General features: G+C 46.4%; 1 protein-coding gene across 3 annotated transcripts in view; it reads left to right on the forward strand.

The window, feature by feature from the left end:
• Positions 1-2,984: 2,984 nt before the first annotated feature.
• The window catches only part of SLC41A1 (solute carrier family 41 member 1), a 45,078-nt gene continuing 22,861 nt past the window's right edge, over positions 2,985-25,201 (forward strand). The window contains exons 1-3 of one of the 3 annotated variants that reach the window (XM_081916402.1): positions 2,985-3,132; positions 5,134-6,481; positions 19,173-19,280. In XM_081916402.1, the coding sequence (XP_081772528.1) occupies positions 6,095-6,481; positions 19,173-19,280 (495 nt within the window). In that variant the 5' untranslated portion in view covers positions 2,985-3,132; positions 5,134-6,094. Of the gene's footprint in view, positions 3,133-3,277; positions 3,372-5,133; positions 6,482-19,172; positions 19,281-25,201 lie in introns of those variants that run through there. The other 2 variants (XM_081916403.1, XM_081916404.1) reach the window with 2 other exon arrangements.

Genomic DNA, 25,201 nt, shown 5'->3' on the forward strand with positions numbered 1-25,201 from the left:
AGCTTCAGGATCTGTCCTTCCAGTGAGCACTCAGGGCTGATTTCCTTAAGAATGGATAGGTTTGATCTTCTTGCAGTCCATGGGACTCTCAAGAGTCTCCTCCAGCACCATAATTCAAAAGCATCAATTCTTCAGCGATCAGCCTTCTTTATGGTCCAGCTCTCACTTCCATACATCACTGCTGGGAAAACCATAGCTTTAACTATGCGGACCTTTATTGGCAAGGTGATGTCCCTGCTTTTTAAGCCTATCCCTATTTGGATAGGCTTGCCTAAACAAAAATGTTTTAAGCAGAGATGTCAGTCAGGAGGGAATTCCAAAGTGTAAGTGCTGCTACAGTAAAAGATCATTTTCTTACAAATGCAGCTGAAACAGAGCCAGTTCTGCAGATCAAAGCGGCTGAGTGAGCACATTTGGGGTAAATCAATCCCACAAGTAAATTAGTCCCAAGGGTTTTATATACTAATACAACCATTACAAATCTCTAACCAGAGATGTTCAGAGATGTTATATGAGCACAGGGTCTCATTCTTGTCATAATCATGCTGCAGCATTCTGCATTAACAGCAGCTTCTGGATCAAGTGCAAAAGAAGCTCCAAACAGACTATATTGCAGTGAGCAAATTTCTGAAACTCAAAAATGTGGTTGGTTGTAAGGAGGCGGGAATCAGGTAGCATCCCCCCCCCTACTTGGCATGACTATCGTGCCTATTAGACAACTTCCTGCTTATTTCACTCTACTTATTTCCTGCTCACCACATATTTTCCCATTAGTCCCAAACTTTGAAAAGTCAAGCCCAAGCTCTAAATTCAACACAAAAACTGTTTTTGGGGGGAGGGGTTGGGGTACTCTGCAGTGCTTGATAAATGCGAATTTAAATAATTTAATCAGGTGATTTTGCGATTGCATCTAGTTTTGCTTACGCATTCAGTGCCAGATATTCTGAGTAAATATGCTTCCCTCTCTAAGCACACTGATTTCGGGGTAACCCTCATTGTACCGAATGGGCCTTTCTTCAAAGTAAGCATACGTAGAGGAAGGCTACATACCTCCTTGTAGTTGAGATATATGAGTCAGGGAAATTGGCTTTGCCAGAATCGTAATATAAGGCCTTGAGCAATTCCCTTCACATTCATTTCCACTGGTAAGGAAACGTAATCAAAACTAGCTCCATGTTGCAACATTGCTTTGTTGGTGTCTCAGAAGACCTTGAATGAAAGTAGCTGTGCAGAGAGGCAGTTTCAGTTGAGATAGAAAGGCATCACTTGCCTTCTAAATTTCACATTTCCCCATTCTTGACAGCTTCTGAACGATCTCACATTTCTACACCAAATTTCACCTGTTTTGTTTTTGTTTTAGCTTGAAAAGATGGTCTACTGTATTTTTTGCTCTATAAGACTCACTTTTCCCCTCCTAAAAAGTAAGGGGAAATGTGTGTGCGTCTTATGGAGCGAATGCAGGCTGCGCAGCTATCCCACAAGCCAGAACAGCAAGAGGGATTGCTGCGCAGCGATCCCTCTTGCTGTTCTGGCTTCTGAGATTCAGAATATTTTTTTTCTTGTTTTCCTCCTCCAAAAACTAGGTGCGTCTTGTGGTCTGGTGCGTCTTATAGAGCGAAAAATACGGTAATTTATTTATCTACTAATTTTTGCAAACCAGGGATGGCTTTAAGAGTTAAGCCTTAGCTCATTAGGTTCCATCCCAGAACTATTTCTAAAGCCTAGATGAAGCCTTTTGAACGGTATTCCTTTGAACATACAGTGTCCTCTGTCTTGCCACTAAGAGGCTCATAGGAAATGCCTATGTCTCTGCACCCCTTATTTACAGAGCAATACTACGCATGTTTAGGGAAGCTTTTAATGTTTGATAGATTATTGTATTTTAATATTCTGTTGGAAGCTGCCCAGAGTGGCTGGGGAAACCCAGCAAGATGGGCAGGGTATAAATAATAAATTATTATTATTATTATTATTATTATTACTCAGAAGTGTGTCCCACAGAGTGCAGTGAGTCTTACTTCCTATTAAGTGTGATTAGGGCTGCAACCTCAGAAATCTAGTTGTGGTTTTCAACTGAGAACTAAATTAGATATGAAGCTGGATAACCACCATAAGATTGTCTCACGTCTTTAAAAATATAATAAGAACATAGCTGTCAACGTTTCCCTTTTCTTGCGAGGAATCCTATTCGGAATAAGGGAATTTTCTTTTAAAAAGAGAAACGTTGACAGCTATGAATAAGAGTCGACTGAAAAATAAATAGCCATCTACCGTATGACCCAGCCTAACCCCAGCCGCAGAATGAGATAGCAGAGTGGTAGAACAGACTGCACCACTTCCAAGTGCAGACAGATCGTGCCGATTTTTGGCGGCTCCCTTAAACAAGAGCCTCCCTGCAGCAGAAAACCACCATGTCAAGGATGCGGATATCTCTTTCCTAGGCTAGATTTCTGCTTGCAGGGAGCTTGCTCGTTGCGCTTACGACAGCAACGGAAAATGTTGCCGCCCACCAGCAGCCTGAAATGGTACAACCCATTCTACCACTTTAACTCCGCGGTCTGGAGAAAAATAAATAAATTCCAATATTGCTTAAGCGCCAGATAACATCCTGACTCGCTCGCAGCCCTCAGTTTGGGAAGAAGCCCCTCCGCCCGCCTCTGAGCAGCTGCCGCAACTAACTGCCCAGGAATGCCACGGCTTTTGCAGCGAGCACGTGATTGGCTCCCACCCTGCCAAGCCTGCAGCCTGCCTTGCCCACACAGCAAAGACTTCCCCCCTCCCGCCGAGTCCGCCTCCTTCCCTGCTGCGGTTGGCCGGCGCTGCTACCAATCCGTCGGGGCCGCTCGCACCTGTCATTCGCGTCGACGGCGGCGAGCCAATCGGCGTGTAGCGAGCGGACGGGCGCCGTGCTCCCACTGGACGCCGCGGCTGTCAACTCCTCGAGCGAGGGGAGGGGGCTTACATGCAAGCTCCGCCTCCTACCTTGCTCTTCTGGCAAGCAGCGCTTTCTCCATCCCCAGTCCAATTGCAATGTAAGCAGTGGCAGCGAGAGGTCGCCGTCGGGGGGCCGGGGGAGCAAGAGAAGGGGCTGGATCCCAGAAGAGGCAAGAAGCCGGGCTCAGGAGGCGGCAGGTAGGCTCCCCTCGCCCCCCTCGTGGGAGTGGATTCCTTGGGCTCAAGACCCCTTGGGCTCCTAAGGGAAGCTTTAAAGGGACAGGGCAAGGGGCTTGGCTTACGACGGAGCCACCTAGTCAGTCCTCTTCCTTGCAACGAGGACTTGTGCTTTGGTGGGGGGACCGGCAAGGAAGAATAGCTTGTTTAGGATAATTGCTGTAGGATGGAGATAGCTAAGAAGCAGAGTCCCCATTAGGGTAGGTGGCTGCTCCCTCGTACCATTTCCTGGGCATCTGGTTTTTCTTTGGGGTGGGGAGTGTGTGTGTATGGTTGAAGGGTACATACTTACTGTAAAGATAGTGGGGTTTTAATGCAACTTTATGGTTCAAATCTGGTGTTCTGGCAAATAGCTTTGTTTCCCTTCATGGTAAGATGCTGGGGCGATGGAATAGATTGGTAGTATGGATCGGTGGGAAGAGTAAAAAAACATAAATGTGTCTTATTAATTTATGGCTGGCTTGGACTTGACTTTCTGACTGAGCAGGCAGGGTCACGAGTGTAGAGTATTGGAGGATTGATCTAAGGATGTGGTGTATTAATAGAATGGATGAGGGTACAGCGTGTGAAGAGATACTCCGATTGTAACTTGCTGTCAGAAAGGGCTTGTGTCTGTGTGTGGATTATGAAACTAGATGGGTTACTCAGAACCCTAAATTGCATTGTAGGTGATGTGTGTCATGCGATTTCATGGTAAATGAGCTGCTGCTGACTAACTCATATCTTAAACATCACTTCCTTTCCAAATTTATTCTAATACAAAAGTTGGGTTGCTTATCCAAGAATGAGTGTCTTGTATTATGCTTCCTTCACACGTGAGAGTCTTCAAACTGTAACCAGGAGCTCCTTGATGCTCTCCTGCAATAAACATTAGAAGAAATTCTAGATTTTAGGCAATGTGGCTGTCTGATGTCTCATGAGTAAAATTGTTTGGAACATACCTCTGTATTCAAAATTGCATTGGCTTCACAGGGTTAGGAGCATTAGATGTGCAACACTGTCTCTCACTAATGTGACTGACCTTTGTGTTGCTAGGAACAACTGATGCATGGCCCTTAATAATATTTTCTTTTGGTAACTGCTGTAGTGTGTTGAGATGGCTTGCTACACATGTGGCTCTACGTGTAAATACAATACATAGGTTGCTAATGCACCTTCCACCCTGTCCCAAGCCATATGTTAGCAATTGTTTGGGAAGAAAAGTAACTAGATGGTGGGATTTGTCTGGCTTTCTTTACCCTAAAGACACAGTGAAATTATATCTTTAAAGACTGACAAACTGGTAGGTTTGAGACTGCTTTATAATGCAAGGAGAATGGAACTTGGAACCTTGCTGCTCCACTCTGCTCTGCTGCTTGCGTTCTTGTGAGCTAGCTGGTGAATTAAAGCATCCTGCACACAGCAGAGGGCAGTAGTGTACATACACATTCATGCCGCTGTTGTGGATTTTATGGGTTTCCTACTTGTTGCAGGCAGAAGCTGTCAGGTTTCTGGCTTTAGGACTCAGAAATGCCATGCGTGTCCATCCTGATTGAGGAATGGCCCTGATGGTACAGCATGCTTGCCTGACTCTGTTTCAAGGGTGTTCATTGGTTGCAGTTGCATTGGCTCACCAGCAATGAACAATTGTGTTTGTCCTCTGCATGGAACACATCTGTGCGCTATGTCCTGTGACTGTCGGGTGTGAAAATCTCAGACGGAATTTAATGTCGGAAGGGGAAATTGGATAGACATGGTGGTAACAGAGGAAACATAAGGGCCTCTTCCTTTGCAGCTGTTTTTATATTGATGTTTGTTTAGGGGGTTTTTTAATTAAAAAAAACAACACCGGCATATAGAAGAACAGTAAAGCTATTGACGTATACACTAATACATGGGAGGGAGGGACTTTATGAATGAAAGAGTTATTCTTTAGTTGCCTAAAAATTGTATCATGCATTTTCCACTCTTCTGTGTTTTAAGGTGAGAGCAGTGTGTTCCCTGAAGAGTCTGTAGAAGAATTTTCCGTTGCTAGCATTGGACAAGCTCACAGCATAAGCCTGTCTGGGATCTTCATGTTGCTTTAAATAAGAGCCTTCATTGCCGCATGTTGTAAGGTGAGAGATTTCCTTTCTGAGAAAAAGGGTGGTCCCTTCTCACAGCTCACTGATAGCCAGGCTGTCTTGGGAAGAGTGTGAAGAGACAGTCAGAGAGGGTGAGAAGGCCAGCCTGGAGACCTGAACCAAGCCCTTCATAATTGGCTGGAATCTCATGAAATCAAGGCAACCCTGATCTTCATTCTAGAGAAGAGGAGGAAGAATTTTTCAAGCCTTTCAACTTTCTGGGTAGCAGGAACTGCCTAGGAAACTAAACTCGACACTTACTCTGCATTTTTGTTTGTTTTAAAGCTAGAATCCAAATTTATCTCAAACTGTTTTTAAAGACTCTAATCTACAAAGTGGTTTTGCTGAAAAATCTCTATTCTCCATCCACTTTAAAGAACAGCTGAATTAGTTGTTGCATTAAGACCTGAGCTTGATATCAAGATTTGAGAAGCTGATGCTCTGGAAACTTACAAACCAAAGAAACTAACAATTGCAGGCACTTTACATTTTGCACTAAGTGTGCCCCAAAGACTCTTGCCTTGAGAGAGAACTCCAGAGAAGGTTGAAGCGGAGCGGATTTGATCTCACCAGAATCTACTGCAGTGTCTCTGCTGGCTCTGTGGCTGGCGTCTCCCGTTCTGGATTGTGCTTGATGGGGGTTTTTGCTAGGGGAGCAGACCTTGCGGCTAAGGACAGAATTGTCGAACTGGAGGACTTGGAATATATATGTCGAAAGGCATATTGGCTTAACCCCCAAGCAAAAGACTTTTTCTCTGCTGGGTCCCTTCTGTAGTATATCAAGGGTTGAAGGCTGGAGACAGCCTGCCTAATCTTGCAACATGACCTCCAAGCTGGAACAAAAGGAAGCTCATCACACCAATGGCGTGGTGCTACCCATTGTTGCTGGCCCTATAGACTGTCTCTCCAGTCCTGACCGAGAACATCTCGTTGAATCTTCCGAGTTTTTAGGGCCTGAAGAAGGAGGAGGTGTCGAGGTGGTAGTGATAGAATCCCGAGCCAATGCCAAAGGGGTGCGTGAGGAAGATGCCCTGCTAGAGAATGGCAGTCAAACTACAGAGAGCGATGATACCAGCACAGACCGCGGCCCAGAACCAGCCTCTCCCCTAAAAGAGACCTCCTTTTCCATTGGGCTGCAAGTCCTCTTTCCTTTCCTGCTGGCAGGGTTTGGGACAGTAGCAGCTGGGATGGTCCTGGACATTGTGCAGGTAAGACTGAAAGCCTTCAGCATGGAATGGGCTCAAAATTCTGTATATGGACTTGTAACTTGCTTTATTGTTAGTGTCTTTTAAATCCCATGAGAGTGATTTGCTGCTCATTGCTTTGGTGGGAGGCAGACGTTTTCCATTAGAAACCATTATATATTTATTCCTCTCTTTTTTTCAGGCTCATCTTCCTTAGATTGCACATGTGAGAGGTATAATAAGCCTCCCTCTTCTGGAAGCAATTAAAGTTTAGGTGGTCAATAGCAGTGTGACCCACTCTTTCTGTTCCTGAAACTGAATGCCTTTTAATAACCCAAGACCCATCTTTTTCTTATAAATCTCAGCTTTAAAGGAACATAAACTCTAAAACCCAGCCTCTGAATTGAAAATAAACTTCTACTTCTTAGAGATGGAGTGTCGGGAATGTAAAGACATCTAGAGTTCTCCCAAAAGTTCAGACCCTAGAAAGTAAATACAGTAGTGCCAAGCCCAACACACACACCCAAAAACGTGAAGTGAACTTTTAAAAAATGCACTTTTGGTGATGTTTACAGAACTGATGATCATATGTGTGCCTGAAGAGTTGCCAATCTGGGGAAAACTCAGAGCTGCAGTAAACGTTATTAGCCGGGGGCTGAGACCTGTGATACCGATTGCTGGCAAATCCGATTGGCTGTTATCCAGTTAAAAGACTTGTTTAGCTGAGGGATGAAAATGTGTTCTCAGCTTTTGCATGTGGTCTGGCTTTGCCCCAAAGCAGAATCTCCTTAAATATTATTCTAAATAAATATTAGAAATGTAAGGCACAGTGGAGATATCCAATAGATATCTCTTGAAACACTAGCTGTCATGTGGAGCTTGCCTCCTCGCTCTCAAATGACATTGCTGAGTTACTGGGATTACGGTGTCACTGGCCTCTGTGCCTGCAGTGCAGCTATCTGGCAGGTCATGTTAATGTTAAAGGCCGAGGCTCTGTCTCAATAGTCTTATCTGCCTCATTTATGCAAGCCAGGTAGTACTTTGGACAGAATCCGACCCTACAGTTTCAAATTGCGGCTGCCTCCTGAAGTGACCGGGTGACCTACTATAGCTTAACATTAAACATTCAGCTAAAGAGCTTCTACTTGGTTTTAAGCACTTCGTAAAATTTCAGTTTCATACCATTTCTGTGCCTTCAGGAGCTTAGAGGGAGTTGTCGTTGCTAGAAATTGAAATAAGAAAACCAATGTGGTATAGCTAGACCTGGAAGAGCAGGGTTTAAATCCCCACTCAACCAGGAAACTCACTGGTAAACTTGGACCAGTCACATACCTCACTGGGTTCTTGTGAGGGGGAAAAATGAGGAGGGTTAGAGTTCTGTTAGAGTTGAGGGAAAGATGGGATATTTAAAAAATTAACAGAGCATGGTGTAGCTTTGTAGCCAAATGTTCTTGCTCATCTTTTTGTGTGACAAATTAGAACTGCACCGGTCATTAAACCTAATGAGATTCACGAGGGGGGTGTTAATGTTTTGTTTTATGTTGATAACTTAAAAGTCCTGCTGGAGCAGGCCAGAGGCCCATCTAGTTTAACATCCTTTCCTCACAGCGGCCACAAGCAGACCAGAATGCAACAGCAGTTAACCCGCATGATTTCCAGCGGCTGATATTCATGAGCTTACTGCCTCTGACATTAGAGGGAGAGCAATAGCCATCATGGCTAGTTGCTGTTCTTTCTTAGAATCATAGAACTGTAGCTTTGGAAGAGACCCTGAGGATCATCTCGTCCAACCCCCTGCAATGGAGGAATAAGCAGCTGTCCCATACAGGGATCGAACCTGCAGTCTTTGTTATCAGTGCCACACTCTTTGTTGATAGCCGTTTATGTACTGCCTAAGTGTAGTTGGAGTGTACTTCTCAAGATGGGGCTGTGTAAATCTAAAAGGATATACAATATCCTGGGTGTTTGGTTTCATTGGCAGCAGATGCAGTTTGGGTTGGGGAAGGGGCTCAGTCATGGCATAAATGCGCAAACTAATCAGGATTTCCTTTTTTTCTCATGCAGCAGCAATATACACCTTCTAGTTTTTCAGTGTGTAGGGTGTTAGGCCTGTCTTTTACCATCTATATGATAACAACTTCACGTGATATGTTTTATGCAAGCTTTCATGCTGCTTGGATCATCATGAGATTATAATTCATAAGTGAGTGTGTGCATGAAATTAATACCCTACCAGCCTGAACTTGGAGGACTTCCAGATCCAGTTGATGGAATCTTTGGAAGAGTCCTGATACTGAGCCCAGATTGAGAAATCACATCCCTACCAAAGTGAATGTTAAAATTAATCCTAGGTCAATTTTGTTGGAATAGGTGCTAACTGGTAAGATACAAGCTAGTGGGCATCTTACCTGTTAGCAAGTCAGCATTGTACTAGTTACCTTTTCTTCCAGAATGATTTCTTGGGAAAACTTTCTATATTGGATGTGATTCAGTCTTTTTCGGTGCTATCTAAGCTTCTCATTGGGAGTGGAGCAGTATATAGTGTGAAGTTGTCTTGTTCAGAAATAAGCATCTCTAAATGACTGTCATGCTTTAGAAAGTTGAATGCATCTGTGTTACATGGGAACTAGTACAATACCAATATTCCAGCCTTCCTGCTCACAATGGAATTATACAAAAGCAAAATCTAAAATCATTGGACAATGTCCTAAGAAATTTTTTAACAAGAGACTAATCTGCTTGTATTGGCCACCTATCTTTGAAAGTCAAAGCTGTTAATACCTTCAGGCTTGGTTCATTCCCACTGGTATTTGGAAAGCACTCCCAGATTGTTCATAACTCAGTGGGAAATCTGAACAACCACCAACTTTTTTTTGCAGAAATAAGTAGGTCTTGAAAGTTAACAGCAGGAGCCTGTTGGCATCTCCCTAAATGTCAGTGTTGTCAAGTCTTACTCATGGAACCAGTCAATTTAATTTGTTTTTCCTTTGGGTGGCTCTTTTCCTTTGTGGTCTTTTTGAGTCTCTTGGTTCCCCAGCAGTTTGACACCCACACTTTTATTTCTCACCCACACCTGCAAAAACACCACTTCTTCTCTGGATCACTGAGATGCAGCTCTGTGGGGCTGGCTTGCCACCTCTCCCTTTGCTTTCATGAATGTTGAGTTGTGAAGACTTTTTTCTGGGTTAGGGATGAAATATTTTGCTGTCTGTTGCCTTGCTCCCAGAATTGTTCCCTTGTTGTTGTTTAGTCATTTAGTCGTGTTCGACTCTTTGTGACCCCATGGGCCAGAGCTTGCCTGCTGTGTGAGCAAATATCTAACCCAGGAGTAACCCCAGTCAGCATGGCCAACAGGGTGGGTTGATGGGAGTTGCTGTTGAACATCATTTGGAGGTTGGCTACGCTGTTCTTGGAGCAAGCTGTTCATTCTTTCTCTTTGAGGCTTTCAGGGAACAATTAGATAAGTCTATATCCTGGTGCAGCACTGTGTGCACTTGTTTCTTGAAACCGTGCACACGGTTTCAAGTTCCCGGTGTTAGGTCACGAAACTATTGTACGCACAATTGCCTAGGGGTGGATTGTCACTGGTAGAGCATAGCAGTTCGGACACTTTGGAGCCAGTGAGCAACTGTCTTTCTGCAAGTGATCAATTTTCCCCTTGACCTTTTTAAAGGCCTCCAGGCATGCCTTGATGCTGAACAAAGGACTGGGCTGCTGAAGAGGTGAGGGGAAAGTGAGAATTAAAATGGATGCGTATTTATATCCCTTGCTTGATCTTCAGTCTTAACAAGGGAGGATAAGAATAGTCACTATTCTACAGTAAAATGGCACACAGTGAGACGTGAAGGTGCAGAGGGCCAGGACTGAAAAATGGGGGTGTCCCCATTTCCCATTTGCTTTTGTTTTGCTTTCACATTTCCTTGTCTGCTAGCAAATGGTACAATAGCCAAACAACTTTCCAAAGTAACAAGTGGCAGTTGTAAAGTGTCACTTGAGCTGTCTATCAAATATACTCACTTTTCCCCACTTTCCCCCCATATTCCAGTTTAACATACCCTTTATACAGAGGTCATGTGCTGAGACATGTATGTGGAATTTGGGGCATGGGGTTTGAGCTAGCTGCTTTGATCCCTAAACAGGACCAACTTTTACCAGCTGGGATAGCTCAGTTGGTAGAGCATGAGACTTTTCATCTCAGGGTTGTGGGTTCTAGCCCCACATTGGACAACCCCATTGCAGGGGGTTGAACGAGATGATCCTTGGGGTCCCTTCCAACTCTACAATTCCAGTTTAGTTGATACCTATCATGCATTTGCAAAATGAACATTTTCAAAAAAAAGATTGGACGAGGAAAGGGTCACTGGAAAGCTTCTTAGGTTCGTATGGGAGAAGATGGTATTCTACATACTCAGGTCATTTAAAGATCACTTTGAATTGGACATAGAAGGCAGTGAAGATGTTTTAATGCTGGGGAATATGGTCATAGTGTTGTCTTGGTGAACAGTCTATCATATTCTGCACCACTTTTTGATATTTTCCAAAGGCACTCTTCACATACAGTGTCTTAGAGCAGTTTAACCTAAATATAGTAGCGCATCAATAGTCGTCGCCCATCCATCTGTCTCAGAAGAGATTCAGCTGGCATGCTATTCATAACTGGTGAAAGGTATTGTGATCTCCAGGTGCCCTTGATAAATCCTTCAGCAATGTTGGAAAAAAACCCAACCCTCTAGTGAACCTGATCTTTGTGAGGGGGATGCAGGCTCATCCAGAACATGTCAGATACCAATTCCATAGTCTGATAAAACGTCTGGAGCTGTGTGCGATGACGGAAGGTGTTGAGGCTGCTGTCATCTGCTTATTCTACCATTTGGCAGCATGCTGGCGCTTGGAGGCTTCCACCCTTCCACGTTTGGAATAAATAAACACTGTCATTTGTTTATCTGATGTGCGATGCTAATGAAAGACTAAACATGCAAAGGCTTCAGGCGCAGCTGCTGTGCTTTTGAACCTGACCCTGTCCTCTTCAACTGCAAATGTGCCCTCTAATAATCCGAGTCAGGCGGCTCATTGCTTGCATTTAACATGGTTTCTCCTGGACAGCGAGGATTTCTACTGGAGGCTTCAAACTCATGTAGGGTTTTTTTTCCTTTTCCTTTTTTTGCTTCTGCCCTTCATGGTGCCTTGATAAATATGAGATCAGCGTCTAATCCATGCTTTGTTACATCCTTCTTCCCAACCTTATCATCCATCTGTGGTCAGGCATTTTACAAGCAAACAAACACCTGACACCCCCCCCCAAAAAAATGCAGCTCAGGAAGATTACACTTCAAAATTAAAGCTGAAATAGCTTTCTTATCCCTTGCCCAGATATAAAGGTCTTGCATTGTTTCCAGAAAACACTCTGGCTAAAGCCTCTGGAAAAGGAATGGCATTCCAGAATGTGTGAGTTTCCACCAAGGATGCTTGTTTATATTAATGATCCACTCTCAACGCTCATACAGCCTGATCCTATGAATGGTTACTGACTCCTACTGAACTCCTGCATAGGATTTCAGTGTTGGGGTGTTATTTGGAAGCTGTTTTTGCCTGACTAACAGGGATGTTCTTCTGAGAAGCTTTCATAGTGCACTCCCATCTTGAGCCTGTGTTTGACGGTAGCCCATGACCAGTCATACAAAACTGCTTCTTTTATTTGCGTCCCAACCTTCTTTCAAGAAGCTCAGAATGGTGAGCTTGGTGGGCCCACATGGTGTTTCCAGGCATATCCTCCGCCCTGTCAAAACTCACCAGACTCTGACCTGCTTTGCAGACCTCCTTTCTCTGTGGCCTGGTCCCAGCTGTTTACATCAAGATTCTACTTATCTAATTGGCAAGGGCTACAAAGTTGAACTGCCATCCGATGACTGTAATTTTCTTCCTGCGCTGCCTATAATGATCACTCGTGGGAACTCGGCTGTAATAATGCTTTGCCTGAAGCAGAATAAATGCCCCTCGCTTTTCGTTTCTTCCCCCCTTCATCCAAATATCAGTGCTTAAGGACAGGAATGAAACCTTCCATTCTTGGACTTCAAAAGGTGGCATTAGTATGCCACAAGACAATCTGGAAGACAGCGTAGAACTTCATTTCATCTTTAGATACTGAAGTTGCCAGGTGCTGTTGCATCTTAGGGGGTGGAACTTGAACTTCTGTGAATGGAAAGTGTTGAGAGCCAACCTGTGACTAAACTCTGGGTGATAGCAGGGTAGTGAGAAGGTATTTGACAAGTATGTATTGGAGAGCAGCAGTCGACCCATTCCCATTCACAGCTAATATGACTGATGTGACACTACAGCCCTTTGAATTTCAGTTTGCTTTAACTTCCCAAGCAGATAGTTTCAGGGCAGGCAGCTGCAACCTCGTAAGCCTCCCCTGGTGCTCCTACTGAGGGATTTTATAGGTCCGCTCATTATATTAGAGCCACTCCTACTGCTCTGTTAGGGCCCCCATACCCAATCTGTAAGAAACCCTGGCTACAACTTGCGGTGAAGGAGAAGAGACCTTAACCACAGTTCTGGGTTCAAATGACTTTCCAAGCCAAACCTTGGGTCAGTATCTGCACTGTGCATAGGAACTAAAAGGGTAATCTCTAAATTTAGCAATCTCTAATAATATATATTTTCTCGGATCTGTGAAATGTGTTCTAAGAACACATTGCAGCCTTGTGAAGCTTAGAGTTCCAGAGTTCTAACGGAAAAAGCTAAAGGCAGAGTTGTTCAGAAAGTGGATCTTTTGAAGCCTGCAGCTTTTAAGTGCTGCGTAGAAACCCATCTGGCGCAGGATATGCTTGGATGGGTAAGAGATTCTAGGCTAGCAGGGGAGATGCTTTCACAGTAATGGATGTGAGATAATTGCAAACTTTTTCATCTGGCTAGCAACATGAAAGTACCAGCAAAGCAAACTCTCTTTTTTATCTTTTGGCTGTGCGGGGATTTATACAGGATGCCTTGGACTCCCATTGCAATACAAGGGAAACATCTTGCATCTAATTTTTGTGTTTTTTTGGGGGGGGGGCATTAATTGTGTTATCTATCATATGCCTGCTGGCTGAGATGTCTTCACATTGGAAATTTTAAGAGATCTCTTCCCCTTACATAAGAAGCTTAATGTTATAGGCTCCCTTTTTAGCGCTTTGATATCTCTTACCGAAGGACACTCTCTACTTGCAGCAATATTTACCCTCTGCAGGAGCCGGTAATATCCTGATCATGGTTCTAAATACGCCAGTAGGTTTGGCCTTGCGTGTATTAAAAGGGAGTTGGCGTAAGTGAAGGCTCTTGTTTCCCTTCCTTGGAAAGAGCTTCTTCTCCCTTAGGGAACATCCCTACTTGGATTGTATTCCCGCTGGATCCGGTTACAACTCCTAACGGATCCTTTGCCTGCGCCAGCTTGAAGTGCAGGCACCAAGGAACCTGTCAGGAATATTAGAGAAAAATAACTTGATATTGTGATCCCAAAAGTCTCTGCTCCGATGCCTAATTCATCATTTTACTTAGTCTGACATGTTTTGAAAATGCTTCCTGCCTAAATTGCTTGTTCTTAAGCTTTGCTTCGTGGTTGAACTGTAGCCTATGAGCTGTGGGAAAACCGAGAGAGTGAAAATGAGTTACATTCACTCTCATATTAAGTTTCATACAGCTAACTTTTTCTGCCTGGAAAGAAACTCTCTGCATTCTTATTTTTATCTCTGGACTCTTAGCTCATTGTTTTCTAATCAGTGTCTGCCAGTGTCTGTCATGGAATCACAGAACTATAGAGTTGGAAAGGGGCCAGAGGGTCATTAGTCCAACCCCCTCCAATGCAGGACCCTAACACAATTTGACAGAGGACGAGATGGTTGGGCAGTGTTCTTGAAGCTACAAACATGAGTCTGACCAAACTGCGGGAGGCAGTGGAAGACAGGAGTGCCTGGCGTGCTCTGGTCCATGGGGTCACGAAGAGTAGGACAGGACTAAACGACTAAACAACAATAACACAATTTGATATGAGTTCACTTACTTTATTCCAATCTCCAGAAAAGTAAAGCAAGACCTTATGAGGACAGAATTTGGTTCGACTTGTATTGTTAATGCCACTTAACGTGATGCAGTGAACATTCAGTGAAGCTATCTTTGGGGCAACAAAGCAGTTACCCTGGGGGTTGTGGGTAGAAAACTCAAACATAACCTAAATTCATAGGATTGTACAGTCTGAAGGGGTCCCGAGGGTCATCTAGTCCAACCCCCTGCACTGCAGGAATCTTGCCCAGCTTTTGAAATGCATTTGTACTTAAACACATGGAATTGGTATATGCTATCTTACCATACCTTGCTGGTTGTTTAACAATAAATTCTTAGAACGACATTAATTCTTATAAAGTTCTTTCTCCCAAATAACCTGAGTAATATCTTAATGTCCATATAATAGTGGGCAGGATCCACAGTTGTGTGTTCCTTTATGGATAATTTTCACATTTAGCAGAATGGTTAAGAGATTGCTCATTTGCAGTGTCTTTTATATTAGACTGATTCTCTATCTACCGTGTCAAATGTGTATATGAAACCCTATTGGCACCACGGTTGAGTTCTCCTCCCAATGCGAATAGCCCCTGCATAGGAAAGAGTTTCCTGAAGACTGTAGAAAGGAAAGAAAGCATTGCATTCTCTGTCTGTGCCTCCTGTGATCTCAATCATTAGCAGCCCATCACAGCAGCTGATGCGGGTTTTGAAAACCTGTACACAGGTGGCGCTGTGGGTTAAAGCCTCAGCGCCTAGGACTTGCTGATCGAAAGGTCGGCGGTTCGAATCCCTGCTGCGGGGTGCGCTCCCGCTGCTCGGTCCCAGCGCCTGCCAACCTAGCAGTTCGAAAGCACCTCCGGGTGCAAGTAGATAAATAGGGACCGCTTACCAGCGGGAAGGTAAACGGCGTTTCCGTGTGCGGCTCTGGCTCGCCAGAGCAGCGATGTCACACTGGCCATGTGACCCGGAAGTGTCTCCGGACAGCGCTGGCCCCTGGCCTCTTAAGTGAGATGGGCGCACAACCCCAGAGTCTGTCAAGACTGGCCCGTACGGGCAGGGGTACCTTTACCTTTACCTTTTTACATCAAATTAATTTAATGCTTCACCTACTTTGACCCTGTGAGCGAAGAAGCTGTTAAGAAACAGGTATGGGAGGTTTTGCAAAGCAGAGGCGCTTTCTTTTAAAGGCTGCCAAATACTGCCTTTTCTTCCTCTTTCCTAACACTTGTGGACATCTAATGTTGGAAGATTCCAAACAGGTAAAAGAAAGTACCATATTTTCCGCTCTATAAGATGCACCCAACCACAAGACGCACCTAGTTTTTGGAGGAGGAAAACAAGAAAAAAAATATATTCTGAATCTCAGAAGCCAGAACAGCAAGTAGGGATCGCTGCGCAGTGAAAGCAGCAATCCCTCTTGCTGTTCTGGCTTCTGGGCTAGCTGTGCAGCCTGCATTCGCTCCACAAGACGCACACACATATTTCCCCTTACTTTTTAGGAGGGAAAAAGTGAGTCTTATAGAGTAAAATATACGGTACTTTTCACACAGCAGAGGAGACTCACAGGAGACCATCTTGGAGGACTTAGAAAGTCTACTAGACAAATTCAGAGGGCTCAGAGAGGGCTATCGATGGCTACTAGCCATGATGGCAATACTCAGGCTCTGCTTCCACAGTCAGGGGGCCCAGTAATGCTTCTGAATACCAGCCATTAGCATCCACAGGAGGAAAGAGGACTCTTGTGCTCGGTTCCTGTGTGTGATTTCCCACAGACATATATGAGAACAGGATGCTGAGCTAGATGGGCCATCGGCCTGATCCGTCACAGTTCTTCTCATGTTCTTAATTTAGACAATCCTGGGGGTTGTCCTTAACCTTAAGTTTTCCTCAGCCTCAAATCCACCCTCACTCCACAAAGTGACAGTTACAGATAGGTAGCCGTGTTGGTCTGCCATAGTCAAAACAAAAAAAATTCCTTCCAGTAGCACCTTAAAGACCAACTAAGTCAGTTCTTGGCATGAGCTTTCGTGTGCATGCACACTTCTTCAGATACCTGAAGAAGGTATCTGAAGAAGTGTGCATGCACACGAAAGCTCATACCAAGAACTGACTTAGTTGGTTTTTAAGGTGCTACTGGAAGGAATTTTTTTTGTTTCCACAAAGTGAATACTGATAATTAGTGACTGGTTTCATGTACACAGAGTTTGGGGACCATCCAGTGAAGGAGCAGGCGCTCGCTATAGCCGTCTTGCACAGCTGCCTGCCAGTCACTCCTAAAAATAATCATTGAGGAAAATGGAGCTGCTTGGCTCCTGCCCACGACCTTAAAGGCGAAAAGCACCCTGAAGCACTGTTGTGGTTAAAGGAATATTTTTAGAGGCCCTTACTTTAGGCTGCAATCCTAGCCACACTTATTCGGGAGCAAGCCCCATTGAATTCAATAGGGTTTACTTCTGCGGTTAACCACTACTTTCTGTAAGTACCCCAGTTTTTCCTCCCCGTATTCATGTAGGATTTATGCTTAATCTGTTACATTCTGAGAGCACAGTCAAGGCAGTTCCCACGTCTTACTGTATCTTCAGTTGTCCCTTCTGGCTAGGGTTTATGTGTGCCACATAACCATTACTGGTGCAGTTTTTGTGAGACAAACCAGTTGTAATGTTAGATGTCTCTACCTTTTCAGGGATATTTTGGGCAGGCTGTGTCATGTTTATAGGGAGGGACTGTGGCTCAGTGGTTCAAGTCCTTAGCATCACCAGTTCAAAAGGCACTGCCTAACCCCTTGATTTGGGCAGTTGCTGCCAGTCAGAGTAGACAAGGCTGAGCTAAATAAAACCAAAGGTTTGTAGAAGGTGTAAGGCAGCTGCCTATGCCTGAGCAGGCAATAGGGTGCGTCCACTCCTGAAGGTGCCTACCTTAGACCGTATGAGCTATAATAACCACTGCCCATTTGCAAATGTCCCAATCTTGGGTAAGGTGATAGAGAAAGTGGTGTCTAAGCAGTTGCAGGAGTTCCTGGATGATATAAATTCCTGGATCTGTTTCAGTTCGGATTCAGGTGTGGTTATGGACTGAATCAGCCTTGGTTGCCCTGATGAATGATCTGTATCAAGAGTAGAGCAGGTAGAGAGGAACTTGGCTTCTTCATAAACAGCAGCTTTGGATACCATTGTCCCTAATGCTAATTAACATCTATATCTACCAGGATCTGTGCATTTAGTGGTGGGGGGTCCAATTCTATGGAACTCCCTTCCAGTTAGGAACAGATAGGCCCCTTCCCTGTTGAATTTTCAGCCTCTACTGAAGACCAGCAGGCATTTTAACTGAAGTCTGATTTTATAGTTTTAACTGATTTTCTGTATTGCTTTCTTGTACGGAGCTTAGAAGCGTTTGTAGTTAATCAATATAAAAATTGATTAAATAAATACATCTTTGGCACAATATGGCCAAACTGTAATACTAGGGCTCTATATTCACTACAACCTTAAGAAGAACCTTGCTGGAGGAAAGTAAAAGGTCATTTTAAGATTTCCTCTGAAGCCTTTATTTCTTTCCTGTGGTCTGTTTTCCCTCCCCAAGCATCCCAGATACTGCATATAGAGTCTGCGCTATGTAATTAGCACTGCCTAAGAAACCCATGTTTGCCCTTTATGCAGAGTGTTCAGGTTTATACTGGAAGGGACAGGATATTTAAAGCTTTGAGGATGGGAAAAGAGCAGACTTGTTTTTGTTGCCTCCTCTTTACCTCCGCCTCTGTTTCTGTTTTGCGTGTTTTAATCGGGAAGGGAAGTGGTAATCCAGGGCCTTGAAGGAGATGGCCTTGTGACAGACACTCGTCTGGGAATCTGAACCAAGAGTCTGATCCCCAGCTGTATCAGGCACATCCCGAGTCCTGAATGACCTCAGATTCTGTGATCCAGACTATGGAGGCAAATAGGTGATTGTTCACCCCTAAGCAAAACAGCATCCTGCTGTCCTCGGCCTTTGTTGCATTTAGCAAGGCTTGCCATCTGTCTTTTATCAGTCACAAAATTCCTGTGCGTGGCAAAGGAGAGGCTACAGAGTGCTCAGTCTGTGTACACAACTCCTGTTTACTCTGCATTCATTGCATATCAACCACTGGTTTGTGAAGCCGTGTACATATGATGATTGCCACAAGCTGCATCTATCTTGTAGTTCCTTGAGAAATGCTGCATTTGGGTGTGTCCCCCTCCCCCCAATTTGCTTCAATTCTAATTTTAAAATGTATGACATATGACTACACCAGCCATATATGACTCTCCGGCCACTGGTGTGGACACACAAAGGGAAACTCAGAAACACATGCAACTGTGCAACAACCTACAAAGGTTCTTTGAAAAACATGGGGATGACCTTGTGTTTTAAGCCAGTCATGTGTACACAAGCTTAGTTTCTGCCTTTATTGCCTAGCTGTTGCCCTGTGCATTTAAATAATATTACATTTTCCTCCCCTCCTGAGCTGAAACAACCCTTATGGCAGGAAGACAACAGTAACAGCGAGGTTAGTAGCTAGTCTGCTGCTGCTTGAACTCTGAAGACATCCTGATACACTGTTGGAGAATCATAAGGTTCCTAATAATGTGTCTCATAATTAACTGCTCCTTTTTAAACAATCACCTTTTCCTAGATTCTGAACTGATTTCCTTGATTTTTGCAGCACTGGGATGTCTTCAAGTATGTGACCGAAGTATTCATCCTGGTTCCAGCACTCCTGGGACTGAAGGGAAACTTGGAGATGACACTAGCATCTCGGCTCTCTACAGCTGTGAGTATTTTGGTCTTATGACTGTCAGGCAGGTAGCTTTATATCTGCCCCCCCCCCGCTGCCCTACATTGAAGAGGTGTTGACTTAAAAAGACTCCCCCCCCCGGCCTTGACATGAACTCTAGCCAGTGTATACCTTTCAGGCAAACAATGAGGACTAGGAACATGCTTAATCTCTTCAGATGGAGATATTTCGGACAGAGAGCTGGATGTTTCTGAACGTAGAGATGGCCAGCTCATAAAGGTTAGACTACGTTGGGAGATGTGTGTGAAGTTAGCCACGGTTGGCACTTTGATTAGTTCAGCATCACAATCTCTAAAAACACTGCTGCCCGAGCCACAGCATTGCTTTTCCCTTTTCCCTGTAGCATAACCAGGTGCTCCTTGATTCAAGTAGTGAGCACAAAGCCTGCTTTTGTGTGCCTATAGAAAAACAACAAAGTCTAAATGTAGCCAACCTCTGTTCCAGGCATGCGCTGTCTCTAGGTGTGGAGACACCAAGGAATGAATGAAAGTGCATCTCCCCCATTCTTCTGTGCCTTCTGAAAATCTGTTTTTGGGACCTTGGGAGTGGTGTGGGCTATGATCTGGGGGACCACAAGTAGAGGAGTGAGTTGTTGGAAATCACCGCCCTTGTCTGAATGGAAGAATGACTTCGATCCATGCCTCTGCTCATTTTTCTCTTCTTCCTCTGCCAACAACAAGCTGCCCCAAGCAAGTTGCATTTTGACAGATTCATGAGGGTTGTTGGAAAGCAACCGAGGAACAGCCAGTCTTATCCTTTATAGAGGGAAAGCTGGAAGGCTTTTCCCTAATCAGGCCGCTATGATCCTCCTAGATTTAGATTCTGAGACCACTCTTGTGCTCACTTGGTTGTTTGCTGAGCATAGTGCAGCTTACTGATTTCTTGCATGAGTGCAACCTAAACAACTCCTAGCTCCTGACTCTCAATTCGTATTTCTAGAATGTTCTGAAACACTTGGAAAACATGTGCTTTAGAGGAAGTACCCCTGGAGAGTATCCCTGCACTCCAGTGTAAGTGCAGAGGTTCAAAGAAATAACAAATTCATTGGTGTCAGGGTTTCTGGGAGAGAGGAGGAGATGACAGAGGAGACGGAGAGCGAGTGGGAGGAGGGGCAGAAGGATGAGGAAGAAGATGACGGAATTCTGAGGGAATCCACGAGTCTGAGCAGCGAGTCAGAGGATTCTCAAAAGGGGGTTACCTTAATCAAGCAAAGGGGAGGAGAAGGGAGAAGCGGAGAGGAGCCCAGTGGAAGACAGAGGAAGCAAGAGACGTCTCAGCCGGAACGGAGTAAAGGGGGTGGAGTCGTCAGCCTCTCGGAGGGAGCAGGATTAGGAGAGAACAGAGAGAGGGGGTTGGAGCAGGGTGTTCAGCCGGAAAGGGTGGAGAGCAGAGCAGGGGGTGGTGTAGCGGTCGAAAGAAAGGTCAGCAGCAACGTACGCGCGCCAAGTTCAAACGTAGAGGCGCGCGGAAGTGGAGAGAGCTCAGGGGAGGAGCCCGGCCCTAAAGCCAGAAAGAGGGGGGAAGAGGCGGCAGAGGATTCAGCCTCAGGCGAGTCACGGAGAGAGGGAACCCAGGGGGGCAGGAAGACCCTGCGGAAAAGAAAGGAGAGGAAGAGGTGGTCTAGAGCCAGGCTATTAAGTTGGTGCGGAAGAGGGGAGGAGTCAGAGGGGACTTCAGCGGTCTAACGTGGCAGACGTACGGCCACAATGCTGAACTGTATGAGAAGCAGAAATCTTCAATAAACTTTTCCTGTAAATAAGCTGCAACGGAGTGAGGTCTCTTGTGAGCTGGGACCAGACCTGGGTGGCCGTGACAGTAAGTCCCCTCTCTCAAAGCAAAAATTTTTTTTTTGCGAAGCTCACGAACGGGAGCAGCCATGAGCGCTGAGGAGCAGCTGGTTGCATTGCGGAATCAGGTTACCGCTCTCACATCGGCAGTCATTGCTTCGCAGAAGAAGAATGACGACTTGGAGAAGACGTGCCAGGATTTGCAGGCAAGGTGGGAGCGCGCGGACAAGGCGGGGGCCCCAGGATCCAGAGCGGAGGGCATTGCGCTTGGACGGAGGGGGGGTGCCCTAGTTCCGCATTTTAATGGCAACTTGCAAGACTATCCCAATTTCAGAGCGGACGTTGTATATGCACTGCACTTACTCCGTCACGATTTTAAAGATGAGGAAGAGAGAGTGGGGTTCATTGTTTCGCACCTGCATGGGGAGGCCAGGGCTTGGCTACGCAATTTGTGGCGCGAAGATGGACCGGCCCGTCGCGATTCAACTGCGTTCATCAAAGCGATGGATTCTTGTTTTCAATCCTCTGTGGATGTGGACATTGCGCGCCGTCAAATGCACGGGCTGAGGCAGGGGAAAGCGACTGTGCGCCAATACCACTCTAAATTTTTTGCATTGCTCACCGCCTTAGATTGGCCAAAGGACAGTAAACCGGTCAGAGATCTTTTTTGGGAGGGATTGAGCCCCCCCATCAAGGATGAGATCGCTAGGGGGGACAGACCCCAGACCCTAGAAGACGTGGTGCAACGGGCTTTAGCTCTTGGAATTCGACATGAGGGGCGTCCGTGGCATGAGGAGGACGGGCCCCAAGCGCGTGCGCAAGCAAGGACTCTCCCTTTTGTGCACAGGGACTTCAGCCGTGCGCACCCCTCGCCAATGGGGAAGGACAGAGAGGAGCCAATGGAGATTGGTGGTGCTAGGGCTCAGAAGACATCCCAGAGCCCTGTCCCTGGTGCAGCCAAAGCGAAGCCTCCTAGAGGAACCAGGAAGTGTTACATCTGTGACAGTGCGCACCATATGGCGAAAGAGTGCCCCCAGAGGCTCCAGAAGCACACTGCAGCGCTGGCAACTGTAACAGCAGAGGTGCAACCAGGGGAGCAACTTCAGGGAAACGACAGTGCCTGGCTGGAAGCAGAGCTACTGGGGCTCAGCCAGGCGGATCTGTAGACAAGCCCCCAGCATCACTGCAGAGCGTGGACCCTTTGCCTCCCAAACCGGCAGTTCTGCTCACAGCAACACTCCAGTTGCCTGATGGGAGACTCCTCGAGGTTCCAATAACGATCGATTCGGGAAGCAACGCCGACTTCATGGGACTGCAGTTCGTTAAGCAGCACAACATGGCGCTCCTGCCTGCAACGACGCCTCTGAACGTGGTCACGGTGGACGGCAGGAAGTTGCTGGGGGGGCAAGTGGTGCAGCAAACCCCTCCCATGATGATGCAGATTGGCAACCATCGAGAGCTTATTAGTTTCAATGTCACCCACTTATCGGACACACCCATCGTGTTAGGCATGAGTTGGCTGGAGAGGCACAGTCCCGCGGTTGCGTGGTACCAGAGGCAGATCAACTTTTGTTCATCGTATTGTGCTCAGCATTGCTTTCAGACCGATCAGGGAGGAGAAGCTGAGCAGCCATTGCATCTGGGTATGGTGCAAACAGTGCCTCACAAGTACCAGGAATTCTTGGAGGTTTTCTGTGAGAAGGAAGCTGACAAGTTGCCGCCTCATAGACCTTACGACTGCGCGATTGATTTAGTGCCAGGGGCGCAATTGCCTGCTGCCAAGCTGTACTCCATGTCGGAGGACGAAATGCAAGAGCTTCGGGAGTTCATAGACCATAACCTCAAGCGCGGTTTCATCCAGGAATCTAAAGCAGCGGGGGGCAGCCCTGTTTTCTTTGTGAAGAAGAAGGACACGCCCCAAAAAAGGCTTATAGTGGATTACAGGTTCATCAACAGCTTGACTAAGCCCAAAGCTTTCCCCATGCCCAAGATTGACGACCTTTTAGCGACCGTCAGGAGGGGCAAGATTTTCACCAAGCTGGACCTACGTGGAGCTTACAATCTCATCCGCATCCGGAAAGGAGATGAGTGGAAGACCGCCATGTTCACCCCTCTGGGCACATACGAATACAGAGTCATGCCTTTCGGCCTCCAAAATGGCAGCCACGTTTTTCAAGCATTTATGCACCACGTGCTAGCAGGTCTCCTCTACAAAAAGTGTGTCTGCTTTCTCGACGATATCCTGATTTTCTCGGAATCGCCGGAGGATCACGATAAGGACGTGAGGGAGGTCCTGCAGAGGCTGAAGGAACACAGGCTGTACGCCAAGTTGGAAAAGTGCCAGTTTGATGTCAGAGAGGTTGATTTCCTTGGCTACAAGTTGTCCGACGAGGGACTGGCCATGGACAGGGCTAAGGTTCAAGCGCTGTTGGACTGGAAAAGCCCTCGAAATCGGAAAGAGGTCCAGAGGTTCATCGGCTTTGCCAATTTTTACCGCAAGTTTATTAAAGGTTTTGCGAACGCGACGGCGGCGATCACTGACACCCTCAGTTCCAAGAAGAAGAAGTTCGTCTGGACCGAACAAGCGGAGCGGTCCTTCCGGACGCTTAAGGGTCTTTTCGCCTCCGAAGAGCAGCTGCTCCACGTGAATCCCGGCAGACCCATGCGGGTAGAGACCGATGCGTCAGATAGAGCGGTTGGGGCCGTTCTTTTGCAAGAGGATTCACAAGGCAACTGGCGACCGGGTGCGTTCTACTCCCGGAAGCTCAGCAAGACGGAGCGCAATTATACCATATGGGACAGGGAGTTGTTGGCCATTCATGCAGCTTTCAAAGCGTGGCGACACTTCTTAATAGGAGCCAAGCACACGGTGCAGGTCCGCACGGATCACAAGAACTTAGAGTATTGGCGGACGGCTAAGTTGCAGACCCAGCGACACATGCGCTGGGCGGAGTTCTTTGCGGACTTCGACTTCAAAATAGAATACATCCCAGGAGACTCCAATGTTATTGCAGACGCGCTGTCCCGAAAGCCGCAATACTTGGAGGAAGCAGCTCCAATCGCAGCAAAGCACATTTTCGCACCGCAGGCGTGGACGTGCGCTACCATCGCAGTCGACCTGGACGCGGTGCGACGCGCGTTGCAAAGGGATCAGTTTGCACAGTCTAAGATGGAGGAGCTACGCGGAGGGTCGCGACACAACGATGAGTTTCAATTACAAGATGGACTTTTGACTCGTAAGGGTGCCCTTTACGTGCCCACCGACGATCTTCGAGCCAAGGTTCTGCAACAGTTGCATGACGCCCCTAGTGCAGGCCATTTCGGCAAAGAAAAGACGATGGAGTTGGTGGCTAGAGACTTTTGGTGGCCCCAGATGAGAGGAGAGGTGGCGGACTACGTCGCCAGGTGTGATATCTGCCAGAGGTCCAAACCAGTGCACCAGAAGCAGGCGGGATTGCTAGAACCGCTGGAGACACCGCAGCAACCATGGGAGAGGGTAGCGTTGGACTTTGTTACAGACCTGCCCAGCTCCAGAGGTAAGACGGCGGTGTTAGTGGTGGTGGACTTGTTCACCAAGATGGCGCACTTCATCCCTTGTGCCAAGGTGGCGACGGCAGAACAGACCGCAAAGCTCTTCATCGATCACGTCTTCAGAGTGCATGGACTTCCGCAGTCCGTCTTGTCCGACAGGGGGCGCCAGTTTGTTTCCACTTTCTGGCGAAAGCTTCTGGGCATCTTGCACGTCAAAATCAACCTGACATCGGCGAGGCATCCACAAACCAACGGTCAAGCGGAGAGGGTCAACGCGATCATGCAGCAGTACCTGCGGTGCTACGCCAACCAGCGACCTGCGGCGTGGGTGGACTATCTGCCGATGGCTGAATTCGCCTACAACAACACGAAACACGCTTCCACCGGGGTGACGCCTTTCTTCGCGAACAATGGCCGTCATCCCAGAACCTTCCCGAGATTTGCGGCACCAGGAGGGGGGGGGCCTCAAGATGCCGACCAGTTTGCAGCGGAGTTGCAAGAGGTGCACGAGGAGCTGCGGAGACATTTGGAGCTGGCAAAACAGGCGTATAAGGTGCAGGCCGATAAGCACAGGAGGGC

This window comes from Podarcis melisellensis, assembly GCF_964234715.1.
Source record: "Podarcis melisellensis genome assembly, chromosome: 6".
NCBI classification, from domain to species: domain Eukaryota; kingdom Metazoa; phylum Chordata; class Lepidosauria; order Squamata; family Lacertidae; genus Podarcis; species Podarcis melisellensis.